Here is an 18,494-nt window from a genome sequence, read left to right on the forward strand (position 1 = left end):
ATAAGGCATACATAGCCATATCTGCAATGCCTCTGACACAAAGATATTAGCAATGAGTCTCGCCAATTCCCCACGACTTATCAGCCAAACATCAGCTTTAAATGTAATTCGGGAATTCAACCGTTTTTGTCCAAACATCAGCTTATGAGTTCAAAAAAATAAACGCCTTTCAAGCTTGGTGCACATATATTAATTCAGACAAGCAAAAGGTCCTAATTTAGTAGGGTGTGCTGCTCACAAAAGAGCTACTGACATGTAGCTAGAGAGCTAACAGTAGCTTGCGAGCTACTTGTTTGAGAGGCCTGCTCTAGTCGCTGGTGGTTCCCAAGAGTTCTACTACGGAGAATAGATCAATATCTTCTTCTAACCTTGTTGCTGAAGAGGGATATAACGTACTCCTCTCTGGAAACAATAGTGCCACTGGCCATTATTCAGATTGGGCTTTCTGGTGAGTGTTGTGCGGAATTAAACCTCTGAAGGTAAAGTTGACAACTTTTCTTGGAATTGCAAAGTTTGTGGACTTCGCCGGTAGTTCATGTGACACAAATAAAGATAATTCTTGTGCTAACAGTAGGAGTTTCTTTCTTTTTTTTTTGTTCCTGTCATCATGAATGTTGCAGAATTACAATAATTATATAGTTTGCGGAAGTGAAGTGGAACACTTTTTGCAGATTTGCAGTTCTTGTCCTGGCGTGTCAAACAAAATGCATTCTCTAACTTAAAAATATTGCATAAGGCCACTCAAATCCAGTGAGAAGTGAGAGATCCAGATTTCACAATTTTTTTTTTATTTTTTTAAAAACACCTTTATTTGCCAACTGAAGGTTATACACAGCTTGCAGCCTACAACCCCAAGGGCCGGCAGCGAACACAGAAATAGCTGGACTGTGGGACAGTCCGATAGTACACAGCCAAAATGCCGACATCCCTGGGGTCCGGGGCGTTTACAACCCAGAACCAAAATAACAATTTGACTTGACTGTTATTGCACTTTAGTACCAACTTGCTGTGGTCCTTGGCGACGAACACGTCTACTCCACAGAAAAACACATCCTAGTATAATAGTGGCAGCGGTGTATTTTGATATTCTGAATCTACCCTCACCTGTGTATATCCTTCTGAAACTACCCCCCCTTCCCCAAGCATGTAAATCCCTGTACCCCCCCAACTGCGTTAACTTGTTCCCCAGCCTACGATCTATTTACATGTCCCGCCTACCCTCAGAAGCCCTCTACTAAATGTAGTGCCCCCCCGTTTGGGTTAGTGGTGCGTGTCCCGACCTGATCAGCCCGGTCCGAAAGTGCTAAAAAAAAAAAAAAAACCCCAGCGGCACCCAACCCAAGTTACTGACTGTCTGCTACATATCCCGGAGTCCCTGACCAGCCTCCTTCCCCCATCCATCTGGGATTTCACTTGTTATGAGGGTGTAAGGGTCGCTACGTTCTATTTCTCTGCTATACTGTCTCCTCTTGTCCATCTGCCTGTGTGTCGGGATCACTCTCTCTAGAGCTCCTAAATGCTTGATACAGGCTCCAGAAGTTCTTCGGGCGACTCGTGGGAGGGAGTAGCTCACTATAGTGCTCCGATTGCGTGCAGCAAAAAAGCATGTCTCGAGCCCACCTTCTCCTGGTTGGGATCGGGCCCCGCATCCAGCATTGTGCTACTACCCGTCGGGCCATTAGCATGCCCATGCCTGTCAGTCGTCTAATCGCCGCGGGCAGACCCCTGGAGTGGCCGAGCAGTGCCAGGGCAGGGTCAGCGGGCAGCTCCATTTCCAGTATCTCTCCCATTTCCGCAATCACCTCCTCCCAGAATGTGCGTATTCTCGGGCATCCCCACGCCAGATGTATGAAGTCTGCGTTGGGCGCATGACATCTCACACACTCAGAAGACTGTCGAAGGCCATATCTGTGTAGCCGTTCCGGAGTGTAGTACACTCTTTGCAAGAATTTAAAGTGGATCAGCCGGTGTCGGCCATTCAATGACAGCCTCTTGGTGCTCATGCAGCTGTATTTCCACATAGTGTCATCTATCGTGATCTGCAAGTCCCGCTGCCACGCGAGTCTGACTTTCGAGGGTTCCTGACCTCTGTGCGATACAATTGCTTTATATAGGTGAGTTATCAATTTTTGTGATGATACTGTTTTAATGACGTGAGTACGTTCCGGCACCTCCGGGGGTTCTTCCAGATCCGGACCCAAGAGTTCCATCAGCGCACTACGGACCCTGTGAAACTGAAAACGCTGTAGCAGCGAAGTCCCCTCCGATGTGAGTGCTATTTGTCCCCAGGTTCTCGCCTTCCCATCTACAAACAACTCACCCGCCGTCCTAATTCCCAGCCCATTCAGCGCCTGGACGACACCTTTCTCCTCGACTGGCGTCAACCACAGCGCCCACTCTACAGCCATCAATGGAGAGTAAAGCAAGGTTCCATCTCTGGCCTGCAGCAACGCGTGCCATGCGTGGTTTGTAGCAGTGATCGAGTCCAGGACTCCAATTCTGCGGTCCTTGGAGGTACATATCGTGGCCGGCAGCGGAAGTGGGTCCGCAAACAGCTGTTCAATGTGCACATGGCGTATGTCTGCTCCTCCGTGTATCCACGTGTGCAGATGGGCAGCCTGGGCTACTCTGTAATATCGTTCCATTTCCGGAGCGCCTAGGCCTCCCAATTCATATGGTAGTGTAAGCGTAGTCCACTGCACTCTTGGTTGTTTCCCGCCCCAGGCCAAGCAAACCATAATCTTCGTCAGGGTTCTAAAGAAACCTTTCGACAGTACTATGGGTAAATTGTTAAATAGAAACAGGAACCGGGGCAGCACCACCATTTTCATAATGGCAATATGGCCCATCAATGATAGCGGGAGTTTGCACCACTTCTCTACGTCATCTTCTAGTTTACTGAACGCTACACCATAGTTATCGCGGAAAAGGACATCTGCATCTGTGTGTATTATGATGCCAAGATACCGCACCGGGTCCGTCGACCAATACAGTGGGTATTCCATATCAAACCGTTCCGTCACTGGGGTTAGCGGGAACACAACTGATTTATTCCAGTTTATTCTGAGCCCAGAAAGCGCACCAAAGCAAACCACCTCCCTCAATACAGGAGTCAGGTTCACCTCCGGATTGCGGACATAAAGCAATGTGTCATCCGCGTATGTCGAGATGACAATTTTATACGTCGGGAAACTTACGCCCCGGTGCCTGTGATACTCCCTCAGCGCACAAGCCAATGGTTCAGCCACTAATGCATACAGTAAAGGCGAGTGCGGGCACCTTTGTCTAGTGCCCCTGCTAATCTCGAAGGGATCGGATACGCGGTCACCTATGCGTAGTCTGGCCGTTGGCTTCCAATACAACGCCCCAATCATTTGTAAGAACGCCTCACCTAGGCCCAGCCGACGCAGAACTCGCAACATGAAAGGCCACTCCACGGAGTCGAAGGCCTTCTCCATATCCAGGAAGATGGCAACAGCCTTCGCGTCCTGCCTTACATGTTGTATGGTCCCAAGTACAATGCGAATATTGTAAGTAAGGTTCCTACCTGGCACAAAGCCTGCTTGCTCCGGGGCAACCAGCTCAGGGGCTATAAGAGCCAGCCGTGTCGCTAGTATCTTGGCGTATAATTTCGCGTCAACGTTTAGGAGAGACAATGGTCTGTATGAACCGCATACATTGGGGGGCTTGCCAGGCTTGAGAATGGTCACTATTAATGCCTCTCGCATCGACTGTGGCATACTACCCTCCACACACACATCATCAAAGAGAGTAGACCGATGAGGGATTAGTTTGTCTTTGAATGCCTTGTAAAAACCCACTGTCAGGCCATCCGCCCCAGGAGCACTGTGCGTACTGGCTAATGCGTCCGATAGCTCTTCCTTTTGAATAGGGGACATTAAGAACTCCAGTTGTGAGTTTGGTAATAAGGGCATTTGTATATGTTCTAGGTAATCATCCATGTCAGCCTCAAGATTCTCCGTCCTGGACTTGTAGAGCCCTGAATAGAATTCTCGAAACTCATTCAGAATCTCATCATCAGTCGTGACAGTGACACCAGCGGCCGTTTCTAGCTCAGTTAATTTCGGGATACTCTTGCTGTTGCGCAGTATTTTGGCTAAGAGAGAACTTGGTCGCTCACTCTCCCCATATGTTCTCGCAGTCGCATATTTCCCCATATGACGTACTTCCCTGTCCGCCTCCTCATTAAATTCTGCAATAAGTGTCTTGATTTCTTCCACTAAGGAGGATTGGGGTCGTGCAGCTGTTGCTTCTCTAGTTCGGCTAGCTGCGTCTCTAAATATTTCAAACATTGACGTATTGATTTTAGGACACTTGAGTGTTTTGCCATAGCTACTCCGCGTATAAATACCTTAAATGTTTCCCATACTGTCTGGAAGCTATCTACCGAACCTATATTTGTTTAAAAAAAGGAGTCAATCTCTACGGCCAACTCCCCCCGGACGGTTTCATCCAGTAGCGAGTACGGGGGAAAGCGCCACGTGAAAGGGGGAATTCTAACTAGCGGGGTCTCCAGGACCAAGAGGAGCGGTGAGTGATCTAAAAGAGTGCGTGCCAGCACCGAGCATGATTGTATATGTCTAGAGACTGAGAAGGAGGCCAGCCAGTAGTCAATCCTAGTATGAATGTCGTGATATGCTGAATAGTGCGTGTACCCTCCCCTGTTAGCGTTCCTGCCTCTCCACTCATCGAGGTCTAACGTTAGGAGCTCAGCTTGGAGTGTCATAGCCGCCGCAGAAGGTCTTCGCGGAGGGCCTGAAGACCTGTCTAAGTCTGGATCCATCACCAGGTTGAAGTCTCCTCCCCAGAGCATTTGCGCCGTGGAATATTCTCGGCAATTCATCGCCAGCTTCTCGTAAAAGTCTGGGGAGTCGTAATTAGGGCCATACACATTAACAACAATGAGGTCATGCCCCTTCCCCGTGCATCTCGAAATTAGATACCTGCCCTCTGGGTCTGCTTGCAACAAACACAACGCTAGTTTAGATCTGGGATTTACCCATGTCAGGACCCCTCTAGAATGTGTTGTGAATCCCGCCACTGTGATGTTTCCTGATAGGCCCCTACTAAGAAGTATTTTGCTCGTGAGTGGGAGATGAGTTTCCTGAATAAGAGCTAAGTCAATGTGGTGTCTCTGCAAGTAATTCCACACTTTCCTGAGTTTCCGATAATCGTTCAACCCCCTTACATTCCAGGTTAGAGCTCTAAGGGTCTCCCTAGCACCTTCTACACGCACTTCGGTAATACTTGCCATCTGTACTGTAGGGATGAGCAATAACAACAAGGCGGCATAGTGCAACATGAAGTCACCGTTCTGACTGGTGGAACAATCAATAGCTCATCGAACTTTCTCCCAACTCCCCCCACCCCCACCCACAGTAGACCTTCCCCAACATGGCCCATCAGAAATCTAGCCCCTACACCCCACCCCGACATCAGAACCCCAACTGCGAATACTAACAGTTCAACCATGTTTAACGCGCAGGGGCCGAGGTAGCCTTGAGTCATAGTCTCTCCCCAAATCTCAGGTTCCTCGTTCAGCCCTTCACCTGCTTCCGCCATGCACAGACCATGGAATCAGAGCTACGCACCGCTATCCTTAATTCGTAGCAAGAACACCCCCGCTGCTCCTCTCAACGCATATATCTCTGCACTATATACGTCCGCTGTGCAGTTCTTAGCATTTCTAAAGTGTCCAGAGCGGGGTGCTGTAACAAATAAACATTAACCAAGTGTCCGAGTCATCATTCAATCCCTCTCCCCCCCCCCCCCCCATGTCCCAAATCACTTATCTGTCTGTAGTCTTCATTTCCCGGTGACGATTCCGCTCTCTCTAGCGACCTTGCCGCAAGGGCCGATCAGGGCCGCCGTCGCTAACTACTTCCCCGGTGAGCAGCAAATGTCAGTGCCACAGCAGACACTTAGTCCTGGTCATCCAAACGACTGCCGCTCTCACCCATGCCTGGCTCCTCCTTATTGTCCGAGTTCTGATCCTTCGACCATCGCTTCATCGCCTGTTGCAATTCCTTGGGGTCCGTAAATATATGCGAGTGACATCTCCTGTTTACGCGTAATTTAGCGGGGTATAGTAGCGCATAGTCCAGACCCATCTCCCTGAGACGCTTCTTGTGTGGAATAAATTGGTTGCGCTCTTCCTGAACCTTCGCCGTAAAGTCTGGATACAGAGATCTAGCTGACCCTTCATATTGCAGCGATTGTTTGGACCTGGCCAGCCTGAGAGCAGTGTCCCTGTCGCGATAGTTAAGTAGCTTTGCTATTATGGGTCGAGGAGGCGCTCCCGGTTTGGGGCGCGGGCCCAGGGACCTGTGCGCTCGTTCCACTATAAACATGTCCGAGAACACTCCTTCTCCCAGGAGCGTGGTGAGGAGCTTCTCCACGAATTGCTCCATGGGGCCGGTGTGTGTGCTCTCAGGAAGGCCCGTGATGCGAAGATTACTCCGCCGCGAACACGCTTCCAAGTCCTCAGTCTTGTCCTGTAGGGCCTGCATCATTCTCTCCATCTTTTTTTGCGCCGTGTCCAAGTCTGTTTGCGCCTCCTCAACCTCCGTCATCCTCCATCGGCCATATCATGCCTTTCTGCGTGTTTATCTAGACGCTCTGCTATGCGGTCCATCTTATAGTTCATAGCATCCATTTTGGTGCCTAGCGCAGAAATACTAGACTGGAGACTCTGTTCCATGGAAAGCAGCATGTTTTTGATGTCCGAGCTCCCCCCTGCGTCTCCTCTGGACGCTCTTCCGCCCTGCTCTCTGGAAGTGGGCTGTGCTGTTGCAGCCTCCTTTGCTCAAAGGGCAGTCAGCTCTGGGTTTTATCACCTTCACCCATCGTGTGTCCGTCAGCCCACACGTCAACAGAGGAGTCTCACGTTCTATCCTCCGGGCAGGGAAGTTCTCTCGGTTTAAGGCTGCAGGCCCTCACTACACAAGGAAAGAGAAATCCGCTGCTCCGTTCGTGAGGGGTGGGCAGTCTCCCCAGGCAACTCTACAAGACCCCGGCCTCCAAGCCTCAAACAAGACACCTCCTACGGCCAGAGCAGAACCTAGCCACGCTCCGCCAAGCGATTACCCCCCAGAGAGATGTAATTTGGTCTCTCACCGGGCGTCTTCCGGGGAAATCGGTCCCACCTCATCCGCCACTGTCAGAGCACCGCCGCGACAGCGGGCAGGACCCGCCGCCTCACCCCCTCAGCACGGAGTGCAGTAGGGGCCTCACCGTGGATCCTAGAGACGCCTCCAGGCCAATGCCGCAAAAGGGGGAAAAGCTAGCCACAGTCAGCTGTTACCCATAAGGTTCTTTGCAGGGGCACTAGTCACCAAACCACCGCCAAGCAGCTCTCCAGGGGGGTGGGGGGGCGTCCTCCCTCCGTTAACACAAGGGGCCAACTCAGGCTAGTATCATCCACAAGAATCTGGTGTGCCCCAAACGCTCAGCCCAGGCCAGAGGGCGGCGCACGTGCATGGGTCAGGCTCTACTCATCCACCTCTCCCACAGCCGTTATTAAACTCTCAGAGCTGGCTTTGCGTGGCCCTGGCCCTGACCGCCGTCCTCACGAAACTAGTTGCGATGCATCTCTCGAGGCTCTCAGCGGGCTTCACCCTTTCGTTTGAGGTACGGACATACTTAGGCTCTAGAAGCTGCAGTGCCACACAGTTATTTTAAGGCCCACGCGGTCTCCGACCAATCTCCCGGTACTGCGGCCGTTGGAGGGGGGGGGGAAGGGGAGGCGCCGCAACAGGTGCAGCCGCTCCGTGCTATGTTAGTGAATAGCGCTTCCGACCTCTCGCCCCAGATGTAACTGCTCGCAGCCGATGTCGGAGCCGAGTACCAGTGCTCCGGTTCACCCTCTCAGCCAGCAGCCGCACATCGCGCTACGCTGCCCAGCCGCAGGATTCACCCGAGTCAGCTGCTTCACGGCCTGCAGGGTCCCAGGGCACACCGGCCGTCGGCTCCCACAGGATCGTATTCCCTCTGCTTTTCGGGTGTCGCCCATCGTCTCTACCTCCGGGCTGCTAGGGGAAAGGGAGATGAGCGCTTATTTCCGCTCTAAAGCTATGATTTAAGGATTATTAGTCTGCACACTGCAGAGCTCCGGCTTCAAGCGTCCATCTCGCTTGCTGGCTAGCTCCGCCCCCCTTCACAAAGTTTCTTTTGCTAACAGTTGACTGTATTGATTAGAACAAGCAGAGGAAAACAAATTATTTGTACAGCGAACACGTGTTTTCTGGCATCATCTTTTCCATTCACTCCTTGGACATCGGCAACATAGGTCTCCAACACTTTTCTTGGAGCCACGGTTGATCACATTATTTTGTTTGCATCAAACCCTGTCCCTGAAATTATCCAGTTTTGCCTTGAGGAAATCTGATGGGACGAAACATGCCTTGACCGTACAGATAATTTGTTTCCTTTAGCTGGTTCTAAACAATACAATCCTGTTTATTAAGTAAACTTTGAGAACTTTGATTCTCTCACTTATAATTGAATTTTAGTGCTCTAGTGCAATATTTTTGTTTTTAATGTTGGCCAAAGCCATCTGGCAGGAAGCTAAGGTGACACTCTGAGGTAGCGAGATGTTTAGTCAAAGTCAAAAGTCAAAAAGTACTTTATTCGGTTAAAAGATAGTAACCATAAAAGTTCACAACATGATTTACAATTTACACAGGGAAATTTTTTAAAAGAGCCATATCATTAAATTTCATTAAAATCAATTGTTTTCCGTAATTTAAAAACAAATTTAAAAAAAACATAAAACTACATCAACAGTTAAAACAGTGTCCATTCTCTGAAGTTCTTGAAATGCTGGGCGACATCTATTTAAATTCATTTCTTTAAGAATTGGAATAAGGAATTTTCTACGAGTTAAAATATAAAATTTACAAAAAAATAAAATATGAATATCAGATTGGCACGACGGATCATCACATGGACACATAGGCAAATTTTGAGACCATGAATTCATTACTGGGAAGGACAAGAGTCTAAAAACAATATTTAGTCTAAAACGGGTCAAGAGAAAACGGTCATAGTTAGACATCGGTAGCGTTCAATACGGCTGGATCTTTTCACCAGTTATTACTAGGAGATGCGAGGTAACAGTCTTGTTTTTCATTTCATCTCGTCTTCTCTTCTCCTCTAGGTATTCCATGCATTGCTTACTCAACAATTTCCTAGATATGTGAACCATAGTGAGTGGATCATCATAATATTGTTGGGAGCCAATTTCAACGAGGAAACGTTTTACGTACTCTAGCCACTCAAACCTACCCACATTTTCCAATTGTAACATATCCTGGAGCATAGACCGGTTCATAACACACTCATTCGTTGTCCACACCCTGTGCCACAAAAGGATGGGTTGTGTTCTAATTATGTCCGATATATGAGGTTGTCCTAGTTCAGTGTGGCAGATATAAGTCGCCACACTTTGTGGTACTGCTAGTACATCCCTCATAAACTTGTTTTCGGCTTTTTGGATTGAGTTTATGTTCGCATATCCCCATAGGGCCGAGCCATACAAAGCTACCGATCTACACGTGGCATTATATATTGTTAAAGTTTCTCTTTTTTGCTTTTTACCCAGTTTTTTAATAAAGTTCTTTAAGGCCATTATTGTTTTTAAGAACAATAGTGTTCTGGCCTTAACTGCACTTGTCCAACCCCCTGATTCATGGAACAAAATGCCAAGATAAGGGAAAGAAGCGGTATTTTCCAAGGGAATATTTTTTATATACATTCTTCTCATTTGCTTTCCAGTTCTTTTACCACAGTTCATGGAGAAGGTTTTACTACAATTTATCTTCAAGTCCAAACTCATCATGAACTTTTCAAAGGCTATTATCAACTTTTGGAGGGCCAAGGGGGACCGAGCCATCAGGACTGCATCATCCGCATACAGGAGTGCAGGGATAGGCCTCCGGCCAACCCTAGGCACATCCCTGCACCCCTGAAGCAGGCTCCGCTCACGTCCATTAATGTAGACCAGAAATAAAAAAGGAGCCAGGACACACCCCTGGCGTACTCCTCGATCAACACCAAAATTTCTGGTACATTCGCCCCCTTTCCATATCGAACCGAAGCCGTAGCTCCCGCATATAATTCTCTTAAAAAGCAAATGATTGAGGGTTCCACACCCAAACATTTTAAAGTTTCCCAAAGTTTCGCATGTGACACACAATCGAATGCTGACGTAAGGTCAACAAACGTAAGATACAAGCGTTCGCCCTTTACCCTTGTATATTTTTTGTTGGACAATCATTAAATTTAAACATTGTTCTATTGTCCCTATGCCCTTCTGAAATCCAAACTGTAGATCACTCATTATCTCATTCTCTTCAGCCCAGCTTTGGAGTCTTGCCAGGATTACTCTGCCAAGGATTTTTATGGAGGAGTCCAAGAGGGAGATAGGTCTATAGCAAACGCAATCTTGCCTATCTCCCTTCTTGTAGATCGGTACAATGACCGAAGTAAACCAAGACAGGTTCAGACCCCTTGCTAGTGCCGCATTAAAGAGTTGTACCAGCATGGGGCCCCAGATCCCGCAATTAGCTTTATATAGGTCAGCTGGGATCCCGTCAGGACCTGCGGCCTTGCCTCCTTTAGTTGCTTTCAGGGCCGACATGACTTCTCCAATGTTATCACCAGTTTCTCAACCCCTTGCACTATATTATCCATTTTAGTTGGGCCTATTATAGGACTGACATCTTGGCACCTATAAAGGTTAGAAAATTGTTTCACCCAGTCCTCCTCAGCAATAGCAATCTCTATTCGTGCCTTGCAATTGTCATAAAGAAGAGGGGCATTTACGGCCCTCCAAAAAGCAGATACATCGTTTGACTGTGATGCTACACATAACGCTTCTAGGGCCTCCTTCTTTATAACATCTTTCCTTTTCTTTAGGGCCTCATTATATATTTTCCTAAGGGCTCTTATTTGTAGGGGATCACGGGGTGTGCTATGAATAGCATGTTTCAAGTCAGTTAGTGCCCTTGTACATGCTTTATCAAACCAACTTTTATTACCCTTCACCTTGTTTTTTGCCTCCACCCACAAACAGTTTCTGATAGTGGTAGCTATGGTGTTGAAATGCTTTATAATCTGTTCGCTATTAGACTGCTCATTCAAGCATATTACAAAACTATCCGAACAGGCATTCAACAATTTTTCTAGGAGCGTTTCTGGAACCACCTTTCCCCAATTTAGAGTATACCCATTTTGTCTCCCGAGAACTACATCTGGAATTATATATGAAGGATGCATGTCATCATGCTGCTCCAGAAATGGGTTTTCAACCTCCATTATTTGGGGGAGATGGTCACTTAAAGGTACCTCCATAATCTTTAGCCCATTAATATTATAACTATAGCTATTTGAGGAAATGATAAAATCAATTGTAGTTAAAGCTCCTCTACCTATAAATGTGGGGGCAAAAGGGGTTGGTTTTTGGGCAATTTCATTAGCATATCCCATATTATACATAAACAGTATTTCATTTAAAGTATCCCCTAAGAAAGAGTGATCAAAATGCGTTAGGTTAATATCCTGTTCTAGCATTAGTCCACAGATGCCCTGTTTGCCCTTTTTACAGAGTGGACAATTAAAATCCCCCCCCATAAGATTGTTACTTCCCTGTCCTTTTTATCAAGTTCATATTGTATATCTTCCCTCAGCATTTTTAAAGTGCTGATGATTTCGTGTTTAGGGATATTATTATAAAAGTTTATCAAGACCAAGTTAATTCCCTTATTATTTAACCTGATTACTTGATAATAACTGGATTTGGACGTAAAATTTACCTGCTCATACTTAAGCCGATTCGAAAGGAACGTGATTAAACCGCCCTTTGCTCTCCCGAATTGACCCCCGTGGCCGGAGTAAAAAAGGTTCTATACCCATTTAAGAATACTGGATCAGTAGTCCAGGTTTCTTGTAGAGCCAGGATGTCTGATCCATTTATGACGCTTTCCCAGGTTGGGTTACTAATCTTCTGCCTCAATCCTGCCACATTCCAAAATAAAAATGTACAGGATTTTTTATGCTCTTTTACTGGGCAATCACCCACTGGTGCATTAGTCAAATCCCTACATCCTATCGAGTGGCAAGCTGTTCTGCACTTCCCCCCATCTTTTAAGTCATGGTTACTAGATATCATGCAACCTTCCTCCTCATTGTTTCCATGAATCACAGTGGGTACTGTGCAAGGTTGAATAATATTGTCGTCGCCCTCCCTTGCCTCGTGAAGTCTTCTATTCTCCTTAAGTTCATCACTACTCTCCCCTAATCCTGATATATTGGTGGAAGAAATACCCTGTTTTTGTCAATCCACATAGTCAAGACCCGAGAATACATCAAACTGATTGTGGACAGGAATGTTATAAACACATGGAACTATGCCTCTGTTATCCCACAGTTGATTATTCCTAGAATTAAGGTTAGGGGTTAGTGGATAATGCTGCCTGGGATAGAAATTGGGTAATCTCTGAGGTTGGAAGGAAAGATTCTGAGTATATCCAGAATGATTGGAACCAAACCTTTTTGTAAACTGCCTTTCTGATTCATGAGTTTTAGGATATTGGGCTGAAACGTATGGATAGAAGTAGCTAAGATAGTGTGTAGAAATAGAATCGCTGCTTCTTGACTCATACCAATCCCCAATATGCCTAACAGCTCTGTGGTCTTTAAAGTTTATAATGATTACATCCCCTTTCCTATCTTTTGGTCGAGACCCCACCCATATTGACCGCCTAACATTTAGAATTTCCCCATTAATATGGGCAGGCAAGGGTCCGTTGTTACGTAACCAATAGGTATCTTTATTTCTTAAGGCTCCATGACCTTCCTTGGTGGCTATAGAAAGCTCAGGGACACCCGCCATGACAATCACATAAGGCGCAGCTTCAGGCGGTAAATCTACTATTCTACGTGTTTGCCAGTTTGTATTATGCGTGTACCTACCCCCATTATCCTTAATAGCCTTACTTTGCGGGAGTTCTACCTTATCTTTTGTAGTCAGATTATTCCCCCCAATCGGCGTCTGGTCGCTCGCTATGATTGTGGGTTGGGCTATAATTTCTGACTTCTTCTTTGGTAGAAGGAGAGTCTGCACCTTTATGGGGGGGACGCAGGATGATTTTTCCCCACCGGGGCAAACTTTTGTAGGGAGGGTAGAGTGTACTGGGACTTGCTGTGCTTGTGGCAACGTTTTCCCGGGCTTTACTATAGTGTTTACATTTGTCAGCCCCTTCATCAAATCTGACAGTAGATTTGTATTTCGTTCTACTTTTTTATCGATTAAGTCTAGGTGTGTGTTAATCATCCTAGTCTTTTCTAGCAGGGGGTGGATAAGTGTTTTTATCAAAGTTTCAATTTTTTCCAGCAGGCCATCCTCCCCAGAATGGCGATTTGTTGTAAATAAGGGGGACTTATTTGGAGTCAGTAAGTCAACCGCGTTCAGCGATGTTAAGGTCAACGCCTTCTTTTGTATTTTAGCTTCCCTAGTTTTTAAGGGTCCACCCCCTCTTTTTTTGGTTTTCACCTTAAATGGTGTAATCTCACTGGTATTAGAAGGGGATGGAGATGGAGTAGAAAATCTCGGGGAATTAGATAGACCTTCGTCATCAATGCTATTAAATGAGAATAGGATGGACAAATCGGGAATGGTGGGCGAACACAACAGAGGAACATCAATGTTAGATTTAGAAAACATTTCTACTGTACCCTCCAAGTCTCCAGAATTCACCAGGCCACTTAGTCCCCCTGCATGATTTGTAGAGTTTGGCGACATCATAGTCCCCATTTGCCCCAAGGATGATTGTTTTCCAGTCATTAAATTAAAAGCATGTCCCCTCTTTGGTTCAACTACATCTACTCTTTTCTTACAGTACTTCCCCCCACGTCTCACACGTGCTTTTCTATATTTTCTCACCGATTTTAGGTGCTGACGAAGTATGCTCAAGAACTTTAGTAACGATCTCAGGCCGGTCTTTCGGGCTCTCAGTATGCACTTGTGCTACAATCGTCATGACCTTCCTTACTCCAGTTTCAAGTTTAGTAGGTGTAACTTTATCCACCACTACGAGGGGGGTATCTTCTTGTGCCTTAATTAATGATGCCCTTCTATCATGGATGATCTGATTTACCTTTTTAATTGGGTAATTGTCCATAGTGCCTAAACCAGGAACAATATTGTCGTTTTTAGGCCGAGACATCTAAAAATCTTATGAATACAGTTAGTGTGTCCTAGAGTATAGAAGTAGAATACCAAAGCGTGCAAATATGCTAATGCACCGACAACATATGTAAGATAAAATCTCACTTCAATATATGTAAGTCTCCCCCCGCCAGGATTAAAGTCTATGGCCCAGTCCAGTCTCTTCGGGCCTCTTCGGGCCACAGAGGGCCCGGGCTTAGCCCGGGCAACCGCCCACGCGCGTCCCGTGTCGCGGGGGCAGAGGCTGTAATTTATGCGCCCCTGGCGCGGTATCCGGGCGCTAGGGCTGCTGGGAATTGGAGTCCAGCAGACCCGCGCTCCACTCGGTGGCCGCACCTGAGGTGTTGTGTGCGGCAGCGGGAGGCGAGCCCCTGTGTCCACGGGTCTGGTCGAGCTGTAAGGGAAGGTCGCTGGTAAGTTCCCTGGACTCTCCTTCAGTCCATAATCTGCAGCACCGTTTCTCTCTCTAATGCATATGTAGGATTCAGATGTACCATTACTGTTGTGATGGATGTGCAGCAATTTAACTTCCCACAGCTACCAACGTGTGGTATAAATACATACATGTTCTAACCTTTCAAACAAAGTTGCTTACATAACTAAATTATTACCATTTGAGTACTTGTCTGATCAAAGCTAAAACAATTCAAGCTTTAGGGAACTAGATCGGGTGTTAGTTATGCACAGGATATCTATAACACGTAAAGCATGATTGCATGCACATGACCTGATTCTAGGTAAAATAGATGTTCACTGTGGTTTGCAGGCTCCTTTTCAGTTAAATGTTGATAAGAGTATAGAAGTGATCTTATGTTTTATGGTGCTTTGCGTAAAATGTAATGGTTTGAGTTGATTTTTCTTTGAATATCCATATTAAAAGGCAAACAATAGTTATAGGAACCATTGTTGCTAATTTCGTATTAGTGGGGAAATGTATAGCCGGAGAAAGTGGCCCGTTTTGATTTCAGTCTTTTTTTACCATCCCCCTCAGTTTTACTCCCTGCTTACTACCTTTCACATCTCCATCATTATGCCGCGGCGAATCGAAACTATTGGGCTGTACACGTTATTAAGCAGAGCCTCTGTTTCAGATGATAGATTTTTTTACCTACTGTTTAAAAACTGTATTACGGTGCACTAGCACTTACTTTTGTTTTCTTTATTTCATCATAACAGGCACAATTTTTGCTTATGGACAAACAGGAACAGGAAAAACTTTCACAATGGAAGGTGTTCGCGCAGTCCCAGAACTTCGGGGGATAATTCCAAATTCCTTTGCTCATGTATTTGGGCATATTGCAAAGGCGGAGGGGGACACCAGGTAAACCGATTAAATAAAGCTTTTTGTGAGAGCCTGGTATTTTTCACGACACCTCTTTTATGTTGCTAGAGTGAACATTCCTCTTGTGGCCTTACATTTTTTCTGTGATTGTAAAAACGAATTGTGAATGACGACAGATGAACAGTACCAAAGATGACTGGTAAATATTGCGGCAAACAATAGTTGTCCATGCATCTGTACAACAGGGGGTGCATTTGCATATCGCCTGTACTTGACAATCATTTCACAAGTGTGCACAATTTTATGTCCCGAAGTGTAGGACCATGTGTCTGCCGCCTATCGTTTATGCCCCAATGTCCGTTAAACCTTGGTGGTTGATTATCTTGTGGTGGGTATGCAGTTATTGACCTTATCCGTACAGGTGTTCTACAACGGATGCAGTGTTGAAATATATTTCTGCTCCTTAGTCTAATAAAAATATTAGTGCAATTTGCATGATTGGTTAAGCTGACATTCCATTGCTAATGAATAGAGAAATTGACTTGTGGTAGGAAAAGATTTACGTCCTTAGTATGAAAATTAATCTGTTTTTCTTTTTCTTGCAGATTTTTGGTCAGAGTCTCCTATTTGGAAATTTACAATGAAGAAGTACGGGACTTGCTTGGAAAAGACCAGACTCAGAGGTTAGAGGTAAGGATATTGTTTTTATTGGGACATTAACCACCAGATGATAGTATTTTGTTTATACTTGTCATCTTATGTATTGTAGGACTGGTTTGGGCCAAGTTAGTGATGTGAAAGGGATAGCATTCTTCTTGAGTCCTTAGCAATGTATGCAGGAGCAGTCCCTAGAGGAATGGGATTCTCTCTTTCCTGAGTTTAGAGCAACGTGGAGGTCGGTTACTGTTGGTCAACCGTGTACATCGCAGTCTACGTCGTGGTGTGATGAATATCTCAGAAGTACTGTGATTTGGGAGAATGGAGTAATTGCCAGACCTGTGTTTCTTGGCCTTGAAGGAATGGGTGCTGTTTGTTTAGTTAACTTTTGCTCCCGCCCTTAACTAGTACACTCCTGCTGTCCCTATCCCATAGAAGTTGTGAGAGAATGAGAAAGAAAGTGAGGGACTTGGTAGGTGGGTGCCTTACCAGGCCCACACTAGTATTTTTGCTCATTACTGTAAGTGTCAACAAGGTTAAATGTTTGAAGGTATACACTTTTACTGTAAATGTCAACAAGGTTAAATGTTTGAAGGTATACACTTCTGTTCCTTGGGACTCCTCTCCCCCCTTCTCTTTGCCCTGAGGCCCATCTTGTGCCAACAGTCTTTCTGGATACTAGCCTGTAAAACAAAGGGTTGTATATTGGATCCTCATCGAAACCAGATTGATGACAGTGATATACGTACTGGGGCATTATGAACAGTTTTCTGGACAGTGTACGTCTACCTACTGAGAATTTTTCAAAATACTCGGTTACAACTAACCAGTTATCAATGTTTGATCATCGAAGCAGCGAATTAAGAAAGCTGTTGGCAATGTATTATCTTGATAATTGCAGAGGCTGCTCCCGAAGGGGGCTCGAGAGCCGGCGCCATAACCAGCGCTGCGCCCCCGGACACAAACAAACTAGTGGAGGGCCGGTTTTTGGCGCGCAAAGCGACCAGGAACTAAGGAAATGCCCGGCCCCTCCCCCAGTGGCGGCCGCCGAAGAGGCGCCGACACCCCTGGCCAATGGAGGCCGAGGCAGGCTACGAACTCTCCAATGGGCAGGAGGCCTACCCGGCCTGGAAGGCGAATGGGGGAGGCATATAGGCGCTGCTCCCCCGGGCAAGCTCCTATCTTATCGGAGCGGGGGAGCAGCACCGGCGGCGGAGCACAAATTCTTGTCCCACCCACCCACACCTAAGGAACAGCAATGTCGCAGGGCTGAGGAACAGGCAGAGCGTGGCGAAGAACTACGCTGATATCTGTTGGTACGGAGGCACACCGGAGGGCGGTGTGCCAGAATAGGTCCACTCACCTTCAGATGCCTCACGGCTGGGTGAGTTGGCCTAAGGACAGGTGTGTAGGACCACTCACTCTGGGATGCTCACGGCTGGGAAGGAAGTTGGCCTACCAATGATGGGGGGGTAGCAAACGGAGACGGCGCTCGCAGCCCAGCCCCCGCCTGAAGGCAGGGCACAACAAGAGTCGGACAAGGTAGCGAGGTGGCCTAACTCAGGGACAGAAGCTACCCCCTCCCCGCGCAAAGTGAGCGCAAAAACCAACCTACCAAAGAGAACGACCCACAAGGGCCAAGAGACAATAACAAGGAAGTTTTGTCAGGACATAACATGCAAAATATGCAAAGTATATACATGTTTCTTTGTATTCCTAATTTACTGCGGCCAACAAATGACCACTATGTGACGAATGTGTACGTTGGCTTTTCTTGTCCGGATAAGGAATACAGTATGGGCAAAGGTGGTATACATGTGGGAATGGGGCGGAGTGCGGGGGTTATGATAAAAGCCACTCAAACTGATTGTGGCTGGAGGTGTGAGACAGTGAAGTCTTTTAGCACCATGATTATGTAGCCAACTTTCTGTTTTTAGACTGTTTTTGCTACTGAATAAAACACAGCTTTGATGGGTGCTACTGTTTGTAAAAGTCCAGTCACAGCTGTAGTACCAAAGATAACTTGATAAATCACTAATGAGTGTACTACTGAGTGAATGCCTTTCATGTTTAGAATTAGTTTTATCTTTTCACAGAGCTAAGTGTGATTTTGGCATGTTCTTTAATGAATGATCAATTTGAGCTCTGATAGAAATGTACTGATCAATTTAAAAACCAACCACTCTTACCTTGGAGAGAGTTTTTGGGATAAAACCAACAATCTTGAGCTTGCTGAGCCATCTTTGTGGAAGTTAAATTTCTATTGCAAGAGAGTAGGACGAATTTAGTCTTTTCTGGGTGGAGACT

General features: G+C 46.3%; 1 protein-coding gene across 2 annotated transcripts in view; it reads left to right on the top strand.

Annotated features, from left to right (window-relative positions):
- Window positions 1-18,494, top strand: part of KIF3A (kinesin family member 3A) — a 302,929-nt gene that overhangs the window by 42,434 nt on the left and 242,001 nt on the right. For both annotated transcript variants that reach the window (XM_078684196.1, XM_078684197.1), the window contains exons 3-4: window positions 15,425-15,569; window positions 16,136-16,220. In XM_078684196.1, coding sequence (XP_078540322.1) covers window positions 15,425-15,569; window positions 16,136-16,220 — 230 coding nt within the window. The remainder of the gene's footprint in view (window positions 1-15,424; window positions 15,570-16,135; window positions 16,221-18,494) is intronic.

Source organism: Lissotriton helveticus, chromosome 3_2 (genome assembly GCF_964261635.1).
Source record: "Lissotriton helveticus chromosome 3_2, aLisHel1.1, whole genome shotgun sequence".
Classification (NCBI taxonomy): Eukaryota; Metazoa; Chordata; class Amphibia; order Caudata; family Salamandridae; genus Lissotriton; species Lissotriton helveticus.